Source organism: Lacerta agilis, chromosome 1 (assembly GCF_009819535.1).
Source record: "Lacerta agilis isolate rLacAgi1 chromosome 1, rLacAgi1.pri, whole genome shotgun sequence".
In the NCBI taxonomy this organism is placed as follows: domain Eukaryota; kingdom Metazoa; phylum Chordata; class Lepidosauria; order Squamata; family Lacertidae; genus Lacerta; species Lacerta agilis.
Genome location: NC_046312.1, coordinates 46,662,349 through 46,676,337, shown reverse-complemented (window position 1 = coordinate 46,676,337; position 13,989 = coordinate 46,662,349). Strand labels below are relative to the sequence as shown.

Here is a 13,989-nt window from a genome sequence, read left to right as displayed (position 1 = left end):
TTTGTGTATACTGATGGGACTAATGTAGCTTAAGAACCCTAACATACATGTTGATTTGGTGCACACATGTGCTGGGTAAGGGTCACAGCCATTGCATAGTAAATTCATTGGTATTGAAAATACTTTCATAGAATGGAGAAATATTTGTATTTTGATTCCCCAAGTTTTTCATTTTTCCTTTCTTAAATTCAGTTCAATTACATTGCTCCTTTTCCCTGCAGCTAAGGAAAATTCCTTTCAGATGACCTTTTTGCTATGTAACAACTACAACAACAACAACAACAACAACAATAACAGCAACAACTCCAGGTGGCTCCCAACAGAATATTAAAAGCACAATAAAACACCAAACATTAAAAACTTCCCTAAACAGGGCTGCCTTCAGATGTCTTCTAAAAGTCAGATAGTTGTTTATTTCCTTGACATCTGATGGGAGGGCATTCCACAGGGTGGGCGCCACTGCCGAGAAGGCCCTCTGCCTGGTTACCTGTAACCTTACTTATCACAGTGAGGGAACCGCCAGAAGTCCCTCGGAGCTGGACCTCAGTGTCCGGGCTGAACGATGAGGGTGGAGACACTCTTTCAGGTATACTGGGCTGAGTCCAAGTCCTGTAGTAGCCACAGTGTTTGTCCCTGGTATGTTGTAGTACATGGAGATAACAATAAACAATATATTAAAAATGGAAATGCCCAGTGAACAAAACATGGGAACCTCCAGTCCTTGACTTCTATCTACAGAAGGTCTGTCTCCTTCCTGTGTTGTATAATCCGGATGGCTGACTAATATCTTCTGAGTCATTCAGTGAGCTTGATCCATTCACAGTTCTAGGGGAAGTACTGCTATGGTACAATTACCTTGTTAAACTTTCCCTGTTTTGTATTCCCTTAAGGACAGGTGATCTCCCAGTGCCAGCTCACTATTTGCCTATTGTCTCCTGGGTAGGGAGGGGAGTAGACGTCACAGCAGAGGAGGAGGTGGTTAAGAAAACAGTCACTGTTTTAAAACTCCTCATGCAGAGGGATCGGCTTGCAGTGGCTCGGAGACGTCTTGGAAGGCACATTCACCTCCTACTGGATCAGCATGGAGGAAGGGAGTGGAATTCTGAAGGAAGGCTTTCTTGTTAAAAAGGTAAGGTGTGCGGTCACAGGTGATGAATACATTACCAGTTTAAAACACAACTAGGTTGTTCTTTTTCTCAGCTTCTCTTGCTGGTTTGCGGGGATATGCATCAATAAGCAATGTTTCATAAGGAACGGCAAGATAGATATGGATTGTGGCTAATGGCATGTATACACCACTTCCCAAATCAGTGGTGTGAGAGTCCCGGGGGCAGAGTAAATGAATGGGAGAGCACACACAGCCATGGTTGTAATGTGCAGCCACAGTTTTATCTCTAGCTGATTTCAGACTTGCAACCTCCTCTTTAAAAATGTGTTTGCCCTCGTTTGGGAAAGAGAGTGAGCTATAAATGTCAGAATCTTGCCAGGTTATTGCTTTTCCAATGTGAATGTCTTCCATAGCTGGGCAAAGGATGTATAAGGTTTAGATACTGCTCTAGAGTGCTGTGCTAACATTCTGCTAACATTCCTCTCTTGCTCTGACCTGCAGCATCTTATTCACTGTCAGGTCCTGTCTTGCATGCATACAGATCTCCTCAAGATCCACCGCTGCTGTCATCTTTTATTCTTGTCTTGCTTTTCAAGCAGCTCTCTCTATGTCCTGCCCTTCTGACCTAGGGTACAACAGGTTAGAGCAACAATCTAGTTCTTCATGCTCTACCTGTCTGCTCATCTTGACCTTTTTGCCTTTTATTGTGCACACTCAATTTATGTTAGGAGGGCTCTAGGTTCGAAATGTAGCCCAAGTTATTCAAATTATCATTTTGCAATATCTGAAACATATCTGAAACATAGAGAAAGCACATTGGACTGGATAAGTTGTTAGAAATTAGGGCCCTTTTGAAGATCTGATAAAGACAATGACATATTAAGAGAGGGTTAATAATATGTCCTTGTCTTTATCAGATCTTCAGAAGGGCCCTAATTTCTAACAACTTATCCAGTCCAATGTGCTTTCTCTGTGCTCATGTCTAAGGGCCAAATTGCACATGATGCAGGAGATTAATGGCTGGATTTCTTTTGTCTACTTCAGAGAAGCCACAGAGTTCCCAATTTGATTGGGCATTTGTTCTTTCTCCTCCCCACCATGCTCTTTCCCTGGTCTAAGTTGCCCCCAGAGGTTTCCATTAGCCCCACTAGGGGAAAACAGGGAAAACAGAACAGAAACTAGGTAGTACTGCAGTTGGCTGACAGAGCCGTCTGCTTGGGGGTAAAGTGAAGAACATAAGCAAAGAACTCCTGGATCAGGCCAAAGGCCCAGCTAGTCCAACATCCTGCTTTCAGTGGCCAGCCAGATGCCTATGGGAAGCCTGCAAGCGGGACAGTTCTGTCCATTGTGCTTCCCAACACCTGATATTCAGAGGCAAACTGCTTCCAACAGTGAAATGTCCTGTCATGTTGTTGAGGTAGCAATATGTTGGGTAAACTAAAAACAGATGAGAACTGCTGTATGGAACTTGAGAGCATTGTCTGAAATCTGGGTTTTTAAAGCTAGAACCCCACCCCATGCTATGTATGGTTTGAATCCTCTCTGTTGTAAAAGTCAAAGCTGAGGAACACCAAAAACATGTCTCTGCCTGAGGCAGAGTACCAAATGATGCCTCCCCCATGCTAGGGCCCACCACTTCAGAAAGTATTGGATTCTTCCCCCCCCCCAAAAAAAAAATCTATTGCAAAAAATAAATAAAAATCTATTGCCCTACCTTGCAGCATGGTAGGGTAGGACCTTTTGAAAACCACTCATGTCTAGTGACTGTAAAACTGAATTTGGATCTGAGTGAGACAAATCTATTTCTTTTCTGCCATGGATTAGTTGGGGTGAATCAGCATCTTTCGCACTGTATAATACCGGTAGTAGTTACAGTAGTGCTTTCCCGGGGTACTCAAGGGTACTCAGTACTGGCACCAGGTTATTGTGCTCATAACTGTAACGACTGCCTGGGAAACTGTGCTATCGTTGCAAAAAACTCACTTGTGGAATCACTAAAATACATCTGGGAAAACCTTGGATATGTGGAAAGAAGGTAAGAACTCTGTTTAAAGTCCTACCAGATGAGAGCGCATTAGAGGCTATATAAATTATCAATTGAGTGCAATAAGTAAGAAGTTCATGGGTATGCAAAACCAAAGTAGGTAATAAATGTTGTTTATAAACTGCACCTCAGATTGACACTTTTTGTTTGCAGGGACATGTTGTCCACAACTGGAAAGCAAGATGGTTTGTTCTTCTCCAGGACAGACTGCTCTATTATAAAGTTGTGGGAGGGAAGAAAGAGTCTTCTCCAAAGGGCAGGATTATTTTGGATGGCTGCACAATGACTTGTCCATGTTTGGAGTATAACAGGCCGGTATGTCCAATTCTCTTCCCATTTGGTATAAATTACTGTTGCTGTGTGGGCTCTAGAAAATGGAACATATTAGAAGGGGGCAGTGCTGGTACCAGGAATTTGTGGGTAATATTAGCTAGGACATTCTCCCTTTAGCTAGGGGTGAAGAGCAATGTTGAAACTAGCTACTTCTAAGCTCTGGAAAAATGTTGTGAGATCCTATCACAAATCTTACACATTTTCTTTAGTTTAGCTAGGGAAGGCAAGTGATAGATATACAACTTTCTCATACTGTATTTTTAAAAATTGAACATATTATAGTACTCACACATCAAAGCAGCACACCTGAAACCCACACTTATCCTATAGATAGATAGATAGATAGATAGATAGATAGATACTGTAGATGTGACAAATAAAACACAGGTAGATTTATCATGTAGTTTTACCTGTGAAAATGTTTGATCACATCTGTTTATGACCAGAAAGGTAAAGCTGTTCAAGGTCTCTCAAATTTCAGTAAGTATTTGACGCGCTAATAATTTCTAGCAAATAATGTAATGTTGTTTCTTGTGGGTTTATTTGTAGTTGGTCATTAAACTGAAGACAAAAACAAACACAGAGTATTTCCTCGATTTCTGCTCTCGAGAAGAGCGTGATGCCTGGGCGTTGGATATAACTGGTGCTATTCATGCTGGCAACCCAGTGCAAGTCCAGCAACTTCACCGCATGAAAAATTCCTTCAAACTGCCTTCAAATATCAGCTTGAAGTAAGTGTTAAATAATGCCTCCATCTGCTTTCCTGCAGTTTGTGGGGTGTGTGTAGCCCAGTTTGTACATAACACTAAGCCAGACTGTGGCTAAATGTCAACATGCTCATAGCAAATGTCATGGCTGCGTCACTTCTCCCCCAATTCTGCTGCTGTGCTACCTGAAGCTAAGCCATGGTTTAGTTTAACATTACGACTGAATCCAAGATTGTGGTTTGTCTCAATTCGGACAAACCATAAGTTGTAGCCAAGGTTTGTTTTGGCTAACTACTCATGGTTTATTAAGGAGGAGAAGCATGGCCATCTGCTTGGCTACTGCAGGAGAATAAATGCTGGACTAGGTTGACCTTTGGTCTGATTCTGCAGGGCTGCTCTTATGTTTTTATAGACCTGAGGCTCAGGGGACTCTCTGGACAGTGGTGCCATCAGGGCAGGACTTTGGGGCAGAAGCTCAGAGCCCCACTTCATAGAATGACCAGGAGGACCCCCAAACGCAGCAAGGCTGCTTTACCGCATTTTGAAGTGAAGTAATATGCCTTACCATCTAAAGAGGGACCCCGCTGGAATATAATTAAGTCCCAAGACTGAGCTTACTTGACAGCAACATAGAATGAGATGCAGTCAAGCAAGGGCATAGTGCTGTTTGCCAGCACCTGGGGCGGGTGTAGAGTGCGCTCATCTGGCCCTTGCCACTGCCACCAGGCAGGCACTCACATGCCAGGCAGGGGAGGGACATGTGGAGGGTCAAGATCACCCCCCGCATTCCCCAGCCTGGTTTGCCCACCCCACCCCCAATTGTGCATCCAGAGCAATGGCCCCAGGGCCCCCCCCACTACACCACTACTTGATTGAATCAAGGAAAGAAGGGACAGAAATCGATGGTACTCTCCTGTGTGTAACTGGAATTGCCTTCCACTCATGCCTGAGGTACTTTAGATCGAAACTGTGCTCTTTATTGGCTGTATGAAATGAGACAGAGGGATTTGAGTCCCCTCACAAAACCGGATTCTCAGTTTTCTTAACTAACCCTTTTGCTGGTTTTTCCCCAGTCACGTTGTGGACAAAATGCATGACAACAGCAGTGGAATTAAGCTCACACCCAACACAGAACAAGGCAGCACATATAAAGAAAGTTTTACAGGTAGGCAAACCTCATGTTACTAACCTCCTAGTACTTCAATATAATCTGATGCAAAGGAATGTTGTTTTCTCTCAGGGCCCACCATGGTGCAGCTTCAGAACCTTGTTTTCATTATTAGGGCACAGCCCTGGGACATGAACAATAAGAGCACATCTTCAGTGATTTCTCTCCCACTAGTAGCTACAACCAGACCTCAAATGCTGGTGATTAGATGGAGGTACTTACACATTAGTGGGAGTGGCTTTCAAACCTAGTATTTGGGTAGTGTTTGGAGTGTGGGGTGGGTAGCTAACATGGTGCCCTTCATATGGTATTGAACTACAACTTCCATCAGCCCCAGCCAGCTAAACAAATGTCTAGAGGTGATTGCAGTTGGTCCAACTGCAATTGGAGGGCACCACATTGGCTACCCCTGAATTAATGAATTGCTTTAGGACCAGGGGATTTGGTTTCAATTCTCTACTTGGCCATGAAGTTCACTGGGTGACTTTGAGCCAATCATGGCCTCTCAGCCTAATCTACCTCCCTGGGCAGTGATGAGGATGAAATGAAAGAGGGAGACCCATCTACACTGCTCCTTAAAAGGAAAGGCAAGATTAAAATGTAAGGGGAAAATACAGTCTGGAGCCCAAACACCTCTAATTTTAGGTATCATTTATGAATTTTGTGTGTGTGTGTGCTTCACAGAATCATAGAATTGTAGAGTTGAAAGGGTCTGCAAAATGTATTGGGCTGGCCCAGAATGAGAATAAGGTTATCCAGAGACACAGTGCTACCTGCCAAGTTTATGAAAATGTGCATGCAAATGTCTGCTCTTCAGTCAGGTTATATTACAATTTTAGACTCATTTCTATATTAGAGGACGAGTACTGAAAACCTCTACCTTCATTGGGAATTGACTGGCTGCGTGCTGTTTTTGCTCACCTTAACAGCCGCCTTTATTCTTTTCAGGCTCTATGCTGGTTGACTGGCTGATTTCCAATAGTTTTGCAGCCTCCCGTCTAGAGGCTGTCACCCTGGCCTCTGTGCTGGTGGATGAAAATTTCATTAAACCTGTGGGAGCCCGCAGTGTTGAAGCCATGAGGAATGGTGATTTAACTGAGCAGGTTTTGGATGACTCTACAGCTGTGTACACATTTGTAAGTGATGTAATTTCTGTAAGTCTCCTTTCTGCATATGAGGACAATAAAAAAAAACAATGGGGGCAGTCTGCATATGCATTGGGGAGGCCAATAGGAAAGATTTGCAGGCAAATGCAAATCAGGCAAATGCAAATCAGGCCAAAAGATAACTTGGGCAAAATCTTTCTAATGCTTTCCAAGTTATATCTGACTAATACAGTACCAGTAGTTGGACTTTGGGTTGGGTGTGGACATGCAACAGGAACAGTTTATCTGGGTGCAATATGGGAACAGCTTGTTGTACCTACCATAATGAAACTTAATTTATGCGCTTCTCTGTCTGTTTATTAGTGAGGGGGCAGCAAAAGGCCCTCTGGGCCTTTCCAGCAGCATTATTTACTGGAGTGGTAGCAGCAGTGCTGAGACCTTCAATGGGTGGTTGTGAGCCACCTGCCTAGGGGTGACACCAGTAGTGGTGGGCCCTTTAAGAGCATTAGGATCCTGGCAACTGCCTGAGGATACTGGGTGCTGAGACCAGCCCTGCTGTTTGTCGTGTCTGGCAAAAAAAAACTGCTTTGAAGATGGAAGTTTCTAAGACTGAGGAATGAAATTTCCATGTTAAAGGAGGAAAGGAATGCTTCTGTATTTTGTACTAGTTTTGCTACTACTACCCCCAATTTCCCCAATATCTTTAATTTTTATTGCAGGCGGAAAACTATAAGAAGAGAACCACCTCCAAAGAAAATATTCATCTTAACATTATTGAACTGAGTGGCACCATTTTAAAACAAGGATTTTTAATAAAACAGGTGACCATGACTTCTGAATCATGTTGGCAAGTGGAGAATGGGAGGCTGGGCAATGCTGTATTTAGTGTCTTCTTAAGCTCTTTAAAAAAAAGAAAGTTGGGTAATAAAATTAAACAATATGGGTTGTATCTGCTTGTACAATAAACTTCCACTTGTCCAGTGGGACTTCTCTCTCCTCTTCTGCTCATGTCCACCCTCGAAAACTGCTCCAGTGCATTGGGGGGAGGCTCTGGAGCAGATTTGAGGAGGGCACATGAGGAGAGGAGAGGAGAAGAGAGGGTGAAGTCTGCTGACGTACTGTTGAATACAACCCAAAGATCACAATCACATGAACAGTGTTGCAAAAGAGTGCACATAGGACCAAATGTATAGAAAAAAATGTGGTGTTCTATGCCCAATACTTCAATAGGAAATATATTTGCCTTTAGAAAACTAACTGGAATCCTTCTTGCAGATATGCTACCTTTCCTTTAGCAAATAATGTTTGAGGTGGAGAATAATTGAGAAACACAATCTTTCACCTGATGTGGTACAACACAAAAAGCACTGGACCTTGTGATATTTCTGAATGTATGGTTTAGCTCAGGGGTCCCCAAACCAAGGCCCAGGGGCCGGATGTGGCCCAGTTGCCTTCTAAATGCGGCCCGCGGACGGCCTGGGAATCAGCATGTTTTTACATGAGTAGAATGTGTCCTTTTATTTAAAATGCATCCCTGGATTTGTGGGGCATAGGAATTCGTTCATTTTTTTTTCAAAATATAGTCTGGCCCCCCACAAGGTCTGAGGAGAGTGGACCGGCCCCCTGCTGAAAAAGTTTGTTGACCCCTGGTTTAGCTTTCTGTGTGACTTAAGAAATGCTGTTCAAATCATAATCCGCAAAAACAATTTTCTGACCAGGAAAGCCTTTGATTTCCACCCCCCTGACACAGAACTATCTATACTGATTTCAAATAGTTTTGTAAATCGGGTTGTTCCCCACACACTTCGGTGCACTGAAAGTTGAAATGGAATTAAGAGACCATTGTGAAGTGCCTTGGTGAATAGTGAGGTCAGAATCCCCCACAAGGATTTGTGCGCCAAGTGATCCTTTTGAATTGTCATTCTCAGCAGAATTCCAAAATAATTTGCACTAAAACCAGATCTTCTCTTCTATGAAACAGCAGTCCCACTGTGTGCATTATTATATTCTGATTCTGAAGCAAATTTGGTTCTCAAAGACACGCATTCGAATCTAGCCTACAATTGCTATTCAGACACTTCTGTCTCTAATTGTTTGAGCTAGGAAAGGAAGTTGATGTAGTGACTTGGCAAAATGCACAATGACTTAAATTCTGCCTCTGAAAAAGTTTCTTTGTCTAACTTGCTTGGCTATGACAATATTCCTCTCGGCCAAACCTGTTTCACAGGGCTGTTGTGAAGATAAAATGTGGTAAAACAGATAACGAGAAATGTCTCAGTGTATGCAGATCTACAGGCCATTTCAGAAGGACGAACTGAGAAATGGAAGGTGAAATGGATCTATTAATCTTTTCAACTTTTAGGGACACAAGAGGAAAAACTGGAAGGTGAGGCGCTTTGTCCTGAGGGCTGACCCTGCTTTCCTACACTATTATGACCCCACAAAGGTGAGATGGTGGACTCCCAATACATAAACTATGTCATGTCTTGTGTGTAACTTTTTGCTAAAATAGATCTGAATTTTTTGTGCTTAAGTTAGAATCATGTGAGGCTGAAACTAAACCTTTTGTGCTCAACAAATGTGGCATCCTGGGTTGTGTGCGCATGTTGTGCCCCGGCTCCCTCAGTTGCAGGGGCAAGGCGGCACATGTGGCGCTGTGTTTTGTTGTTACGCTAATTGGGTTGGTTGCTGGAGTTTGGTCTGTGGCTGTGCGCACACCATATATTTAAAGCACATTCAGAGCACATTATTTCCTTCAAAGAATTTTGGGCACTGCAGTTTACTCCTCACATATTTATAATTTCCAGCAACCCTTAAGAAACTACAGTGCCCAGAATTATTTGAAGGAAAGAATCTGCTTCAAAGATATAATTCACAGCCTGTGTCGATCTAGATTGGATTTATGACACTGCTGGGTTGATTTTATCAATTTATTTATGATTTCATTGAATTATATAACATGTGTTGGTTTTGTTGATCTTGCTGTGTATGTTGCCTAGATAATTTTTTATTAAGGCAATTCATAAATGGAATCAATTAATAATCTATACTAATAAAGTGCAAGTGTCTCTGCGTCCAGTCCCTGTGTCCGTGGGATTGCGCTACTGCGCATGTGCCCCACGGACAGCCGTTGGGACTTGGAGCGCAGAGGCTTCGGGTGGCCGGGCGAAACTGTTGAAGCGGCGGGTGTGCGCGGGCACGCGGCGGGTGCGCGCTCGCGTGGACTTACTTCTAAGCGGCAGTGGCCGTTACAAGTGGCGGCGGGCGAGCAGTCTGTTTTTAAAAATATTTCACCACATATGTTCTAGCGCCCATTAATTTAACGGGTTTAATGCACTAGTAATAAATAATAGATGGGCAAACTGTCTGGTGCAGTATAAGACAGCTTCCTAGGTTCCTATAATTCCCCCCTTGTCTGTAGAATTCAACTCTGTTATTAAAACACTTTGGAGGAAGACAAGTATAATTTTTTAAAATTAAGATACTGCCTCTTTACATAATTAACACCTAGAACCTCCAGCGAGGGCAACACAGCAGGAAAGGGATTGCAGAGGCCTATCTAAAGAGGAACAGGCTGGGACAAGTTTCATGTTGTGCTGATGTGGCCAACTACTGCATGCCTTGCCAAAGTAAAATGTGTTGCATAGAACATATAATTCATATTCCTTACTTCTTCCTTTGGACTCTTTCTACCCACCATAGGAAGATAACCGGCCAGTTGGGGGATTCTCTCTCCGTGGTTGCCTTGTCTCAGCATTGGAAGATAATGGAGTCCCAACAGGCAAGTATGAACATAACAGTTCCTTCAGTTGTGGAGCTCTTCACATGTTCCTTTCTTGTTTATGAATAAAACTTAGTGTGAATCAACTGCTTACACTGGAAAAGCTAAAGCCATTTCAGATATTAGGGCCTGGGCTCCCAGTTATGGGAGATTGAGTGGTAATGGTAGTGAGCATAATGAAATCCACGAATTCCACACCCTCCTATTTTAGCCAAATCACACCTCCCCTGTAGGTTTCTAAAAACAGTAGTTTGGGAAATTGTCATAAAGGCCAGGTGGCCAGGCCCTGTTTGCCCCTTCTCCAGTCTGAGCACCAATTAGGGCGCCTTGAAAAAGGGCAACTGTCTGTGACAATAGGAATGGCTGTAGCTCTCTTGGTTATAAATAGCTGGCTCAAGCAGCCATGTTGCTAGATTAAGGACAGTATAGCATGGAGAAAATAAGTGTTGCTTTTTTGGTCTTTCATGGCACTTGGGTGGGTGGGAAGTCATGTAAAGATAAAGAGAAGAATTCAACATCACATCATACTTCACACTCTTGTGATCAGTGCAAGCATTTCTGCTTTCCAGATGAAGTGGTATGCCCTTTCACTTTCTGCTGTTCTAGAAATTCTCCCAACCCTCCAAAGTGGATTTGGACAAGGTGTGTGGGTGTTCAGGCAGACAAGAGGGGGAAGAAACCCACTGTGTTAGCGGGAGCCCTTGCACTAGCTTCCACTAGCACACCAGATCCAAGCCTGTATTTGTATCACTGCAGTGGGCAAATCTTTAAAAATGTAGTATTAAAATGTAGTATAAACACTGACAACTGGGAAACACTGGCCTGCAAGCGCTCAAATTGGAGAGCAGCCTTTAACAAAGGTGGCATACGCTCAAACTCAGGACGAAAGGGAGAAATGTGCCAAGAGGAAGGCACACTTGGAAACCCTCACCATGATCAGCTCCCACATGAAAACCTATGTCCTCACTGTGGAAGGACCTGTGAATCCAGAATTGGCCTCCACAGTCACTTACGGACTCACTGTTAAAACTGTGTTAATGGAAGACAATCTTACTCGGCTCTGAGTGATCGCCAAAGAAGACACTCACTCATCAACAAAAGCAAGACTGCGTTATCATATTCAAACTCTCTCCCTTGTGAGATTTTGCTGTTACTGCAGCAATTGTATTGTCCCTGTGCCTTGCTAACGGTCCTTTCCCTTTCCTTTTTGTTGCAGGAGTGAAAGGGAATGTGCAGGGCAACCTCTTCAAAATCATAACAAAGAATGACATTCACTACTTTATACAGGCCAGTTCCAAGGCAGAGAGGGCAAGCTGGATTGAAGCCATCAAACAGCTAACATAGACTTTTGCAAATTTCGTATGTGGACAAAACCATTGACTTGAATCATTGCTTTGGCGGTAATATAATGTTTGGTTTTTGAGGTGCATGAGTGAGTTGTTTCAGCCAAACATAAAGCCTGCATCCAACAAATCTACTTGGGCCTTTACCACACTTTCCTTATCTGAAGACTTGTACATTCAGATTTTTTAAAAAGTCAGTTCCTGTATGTGGTCCACAATACTTATGCATCATTTTCCTAGAACCATTCTGGGAATTCTGAATATTTAACCAGGTACATTCACCTGAGTAAAGCTAAATCACATGACACAGAGTTGGACAAACCTAGAATGGAGACATCAAGCTTGGAAATTGAATTGTACCTCTGCCATCTGTTTCCATTCACCTTTGCAGCCCAGAAGGATGTAGGGTGGGATTCGCCTAACAAGCCCCATCAGAAGAAGCCCTGCATAAGGATTCCCGCTTGTGCAATGGGTCTTTCTCCCCTTTCCTCCTCCCATTCCCCCTGAAGTTGCCTAGGGTGTGTGTGTCAAGAGATCACCCAGAACAGCATACAGGGGGAGAAGAGGAGGGGAAACTGTTCTTCCTGTCAAGATGAAATACTTGTACAAACGGAAGGTTCATCATTGCGCAACATTGAATTCCTCCCATAGTGTTACTGATTTACATCAATATAATTTCATTGCCAGCTTTTAGATGGTTTTAAGCTTCAGTTCTGTTTTTTTTTTTTTAATAGCGTATTGTACATTTTTAAGCCGGCCTATTTGTGTGTGACCATATGAAAGTTCATGTATAGCGCCCACTGGCCAGTTGAGTTCCTGAGAACAGTTCACTGGGTGCCTTGTGCCAGAAGCGACAGGAAAGGGGGAAATGGAAGATCCAATATTTTTAATGTTGTTTTACATGTGGGAAATTAATTTCTGTAGAGGATAATGAGGCTAGATGTCTCAAGATGGGTAATTGCTGCAGTTTGAACTGCATGCCAAATATAGTATTTTCTTTTCTTTTTTTAAATAAAAATGTCCTGTGAAACGCTTAAGAAGCTCTGACACTGATGTTTCACAGAAGGCAATAATTTAAAAGTTATATTTGGGGTATGTTTTAATGATCTTCCATATTTTATTTTTGTATGATCTTTTCTATGATTTGTTTGGATTTCCGATTTGTTTATTTATTCTGTAGCTGTAAAATTGCAAAAAAAATAATGTTTTGGTTGGTTTTTTAAAAAAAAAATAGTGATGAGCCACTTATAGTATGCCTTTAAATGCTAATAATTTCAAAAACACAATAGACTTGCCGACAAGCCTAAATTTGGCCTATGGATTTGGTTGTTTGTGGGAAACAACTTTATATGATAATACTCAACAGTCACAACTAGAGGGAAAGATGGTGTGCAGAGTTGCTGTGTTTGGCTGCTGGTTCAAGCCTGTGCATATATTTTCAAACACTATAATATGAAACCCTCCCATTCAGTTTTGAAAATTACTATTTTCTGTGCATCCAACCTTCCATACCAAAACATTTGCCGAGATCCCAAATCTGTGTGTTTTCTCTGAAGTCATATAGCAAGGATGGGGAGGGAATCTGTTGCCCTCCAGATGTTGTGGGACTCGTTTCTTTCAGCCCCAGTCAGCATAACCCAGGCATAGGCAAACACGGCCCTCCAGATGTTTTGGGACTACATCTCCCATCATCCCTGACCACTGGTCCTGTTAGCTAGGGATCATGGGAGTTGTAGTCCCAAAACATCTGGAGGGCCGTGTTTGCCTATGCCTGTCATAACCAATGGTCAGGTATGATGAGAGCTATAGTCCATGTTCACCATCCCCTTCACATAGGAAAGCTTGATGAGAGCTGCACCTTGAGGCTAATTCATACAAATTCTGTATATTGGCTTCTTAAAATGCAACTGTTAGGCAAAAGTTGCATGTAAAGTCTTGTCTTCCTAGTCTGATCCACCCTTATGTTGGGGGCATGCACACGATGTGGAATAGGGACTGCTTTATTAGGAATGCTTCTTTTTCTCACCACATTGTTTTCTTCATGTTGTCATTGCATGACTGTCCACACCAGAAATGCTTCAGATCAGATAATGTACAGCTAGGTAAAAGTACAACTACATACAGTGGTGCCCCGCTAGACGAAAATAATTCGTCCTGCGAAAATTTTCGTCTAGCGAAGCGGCAATGCAAGTCGCGTTTTCGCTAGACGAAAAAAAAAGATGAAAAATTTTCGTCTTGCGAGGCAGCCCCATAGACTTTTTCATCTTGCGGGGCTGCCTTCTGCTAGACGAATGCCTTCGTCTAGCGAGTTTTTCGTCTAGCGAGGCATTTGTCTAGCGGGGCACCACTGTATGTGCTGCGTTTTACCATATTGTAGCTTATCATAGGCTGTGTACTTA

General features: G+C 42.8%; 1 protein-coding gene across 1 annotated transcript; it reads left to right on the top strand.

The window, feature by feature from the left end:
* The first annotated feature begins 737 nt into the window (after positions 1–737).
* Positions 738–12,781, top strand: PLEK2 (pleckstrin 2). The gene is made up of 9 exons (XM_033147479.1): positions 738–1,129; positions 3,306–3,467; positions 4,035–4,216; positions 5,266–5,357; positions 6,309–6,496; positions 7,186–7,287; positions 8,829–8,912; positions 10,169–10,247; positions 11,464–12,781. The coding sequence occupies exons 1-9, from the start codon at positions 1,082–1,084 to the stop codon at positions 11,589–11,591; spliced, it is 1,065 nt and encodes a 354-aa protein (XP_033003370.1). The 5' UTR covers positions 738–1,081; the 3' UTR covers positions 11,592–12,781.
* Positions 12,782–13,989: the final 1,208 nt, after the last annotated feature.

Coding starts and splice junctions, on each gene's coding strand:
- PLEK2 (XM_033147479.1), top strand. CDS start 1,082: ATGGAGGAAGGGAGTGGAATTCTGAAGGAAGGCTTTCTTGTTAAAAAG. Junction 4,217..5,265: donor CCTTCAAATATCAGCTTGAA/GTAAGTGTTAAA, acceptor GTTTTTCCCCAG/TCACGTTGTGGACAAAATGC. Junction 8,913..10,168: donor ACTATTATGACCCCACAAAG/GTGAGATGGTGG, acceptor TACCCACCATAG/GAAGATAACCGGCCAGTTGG.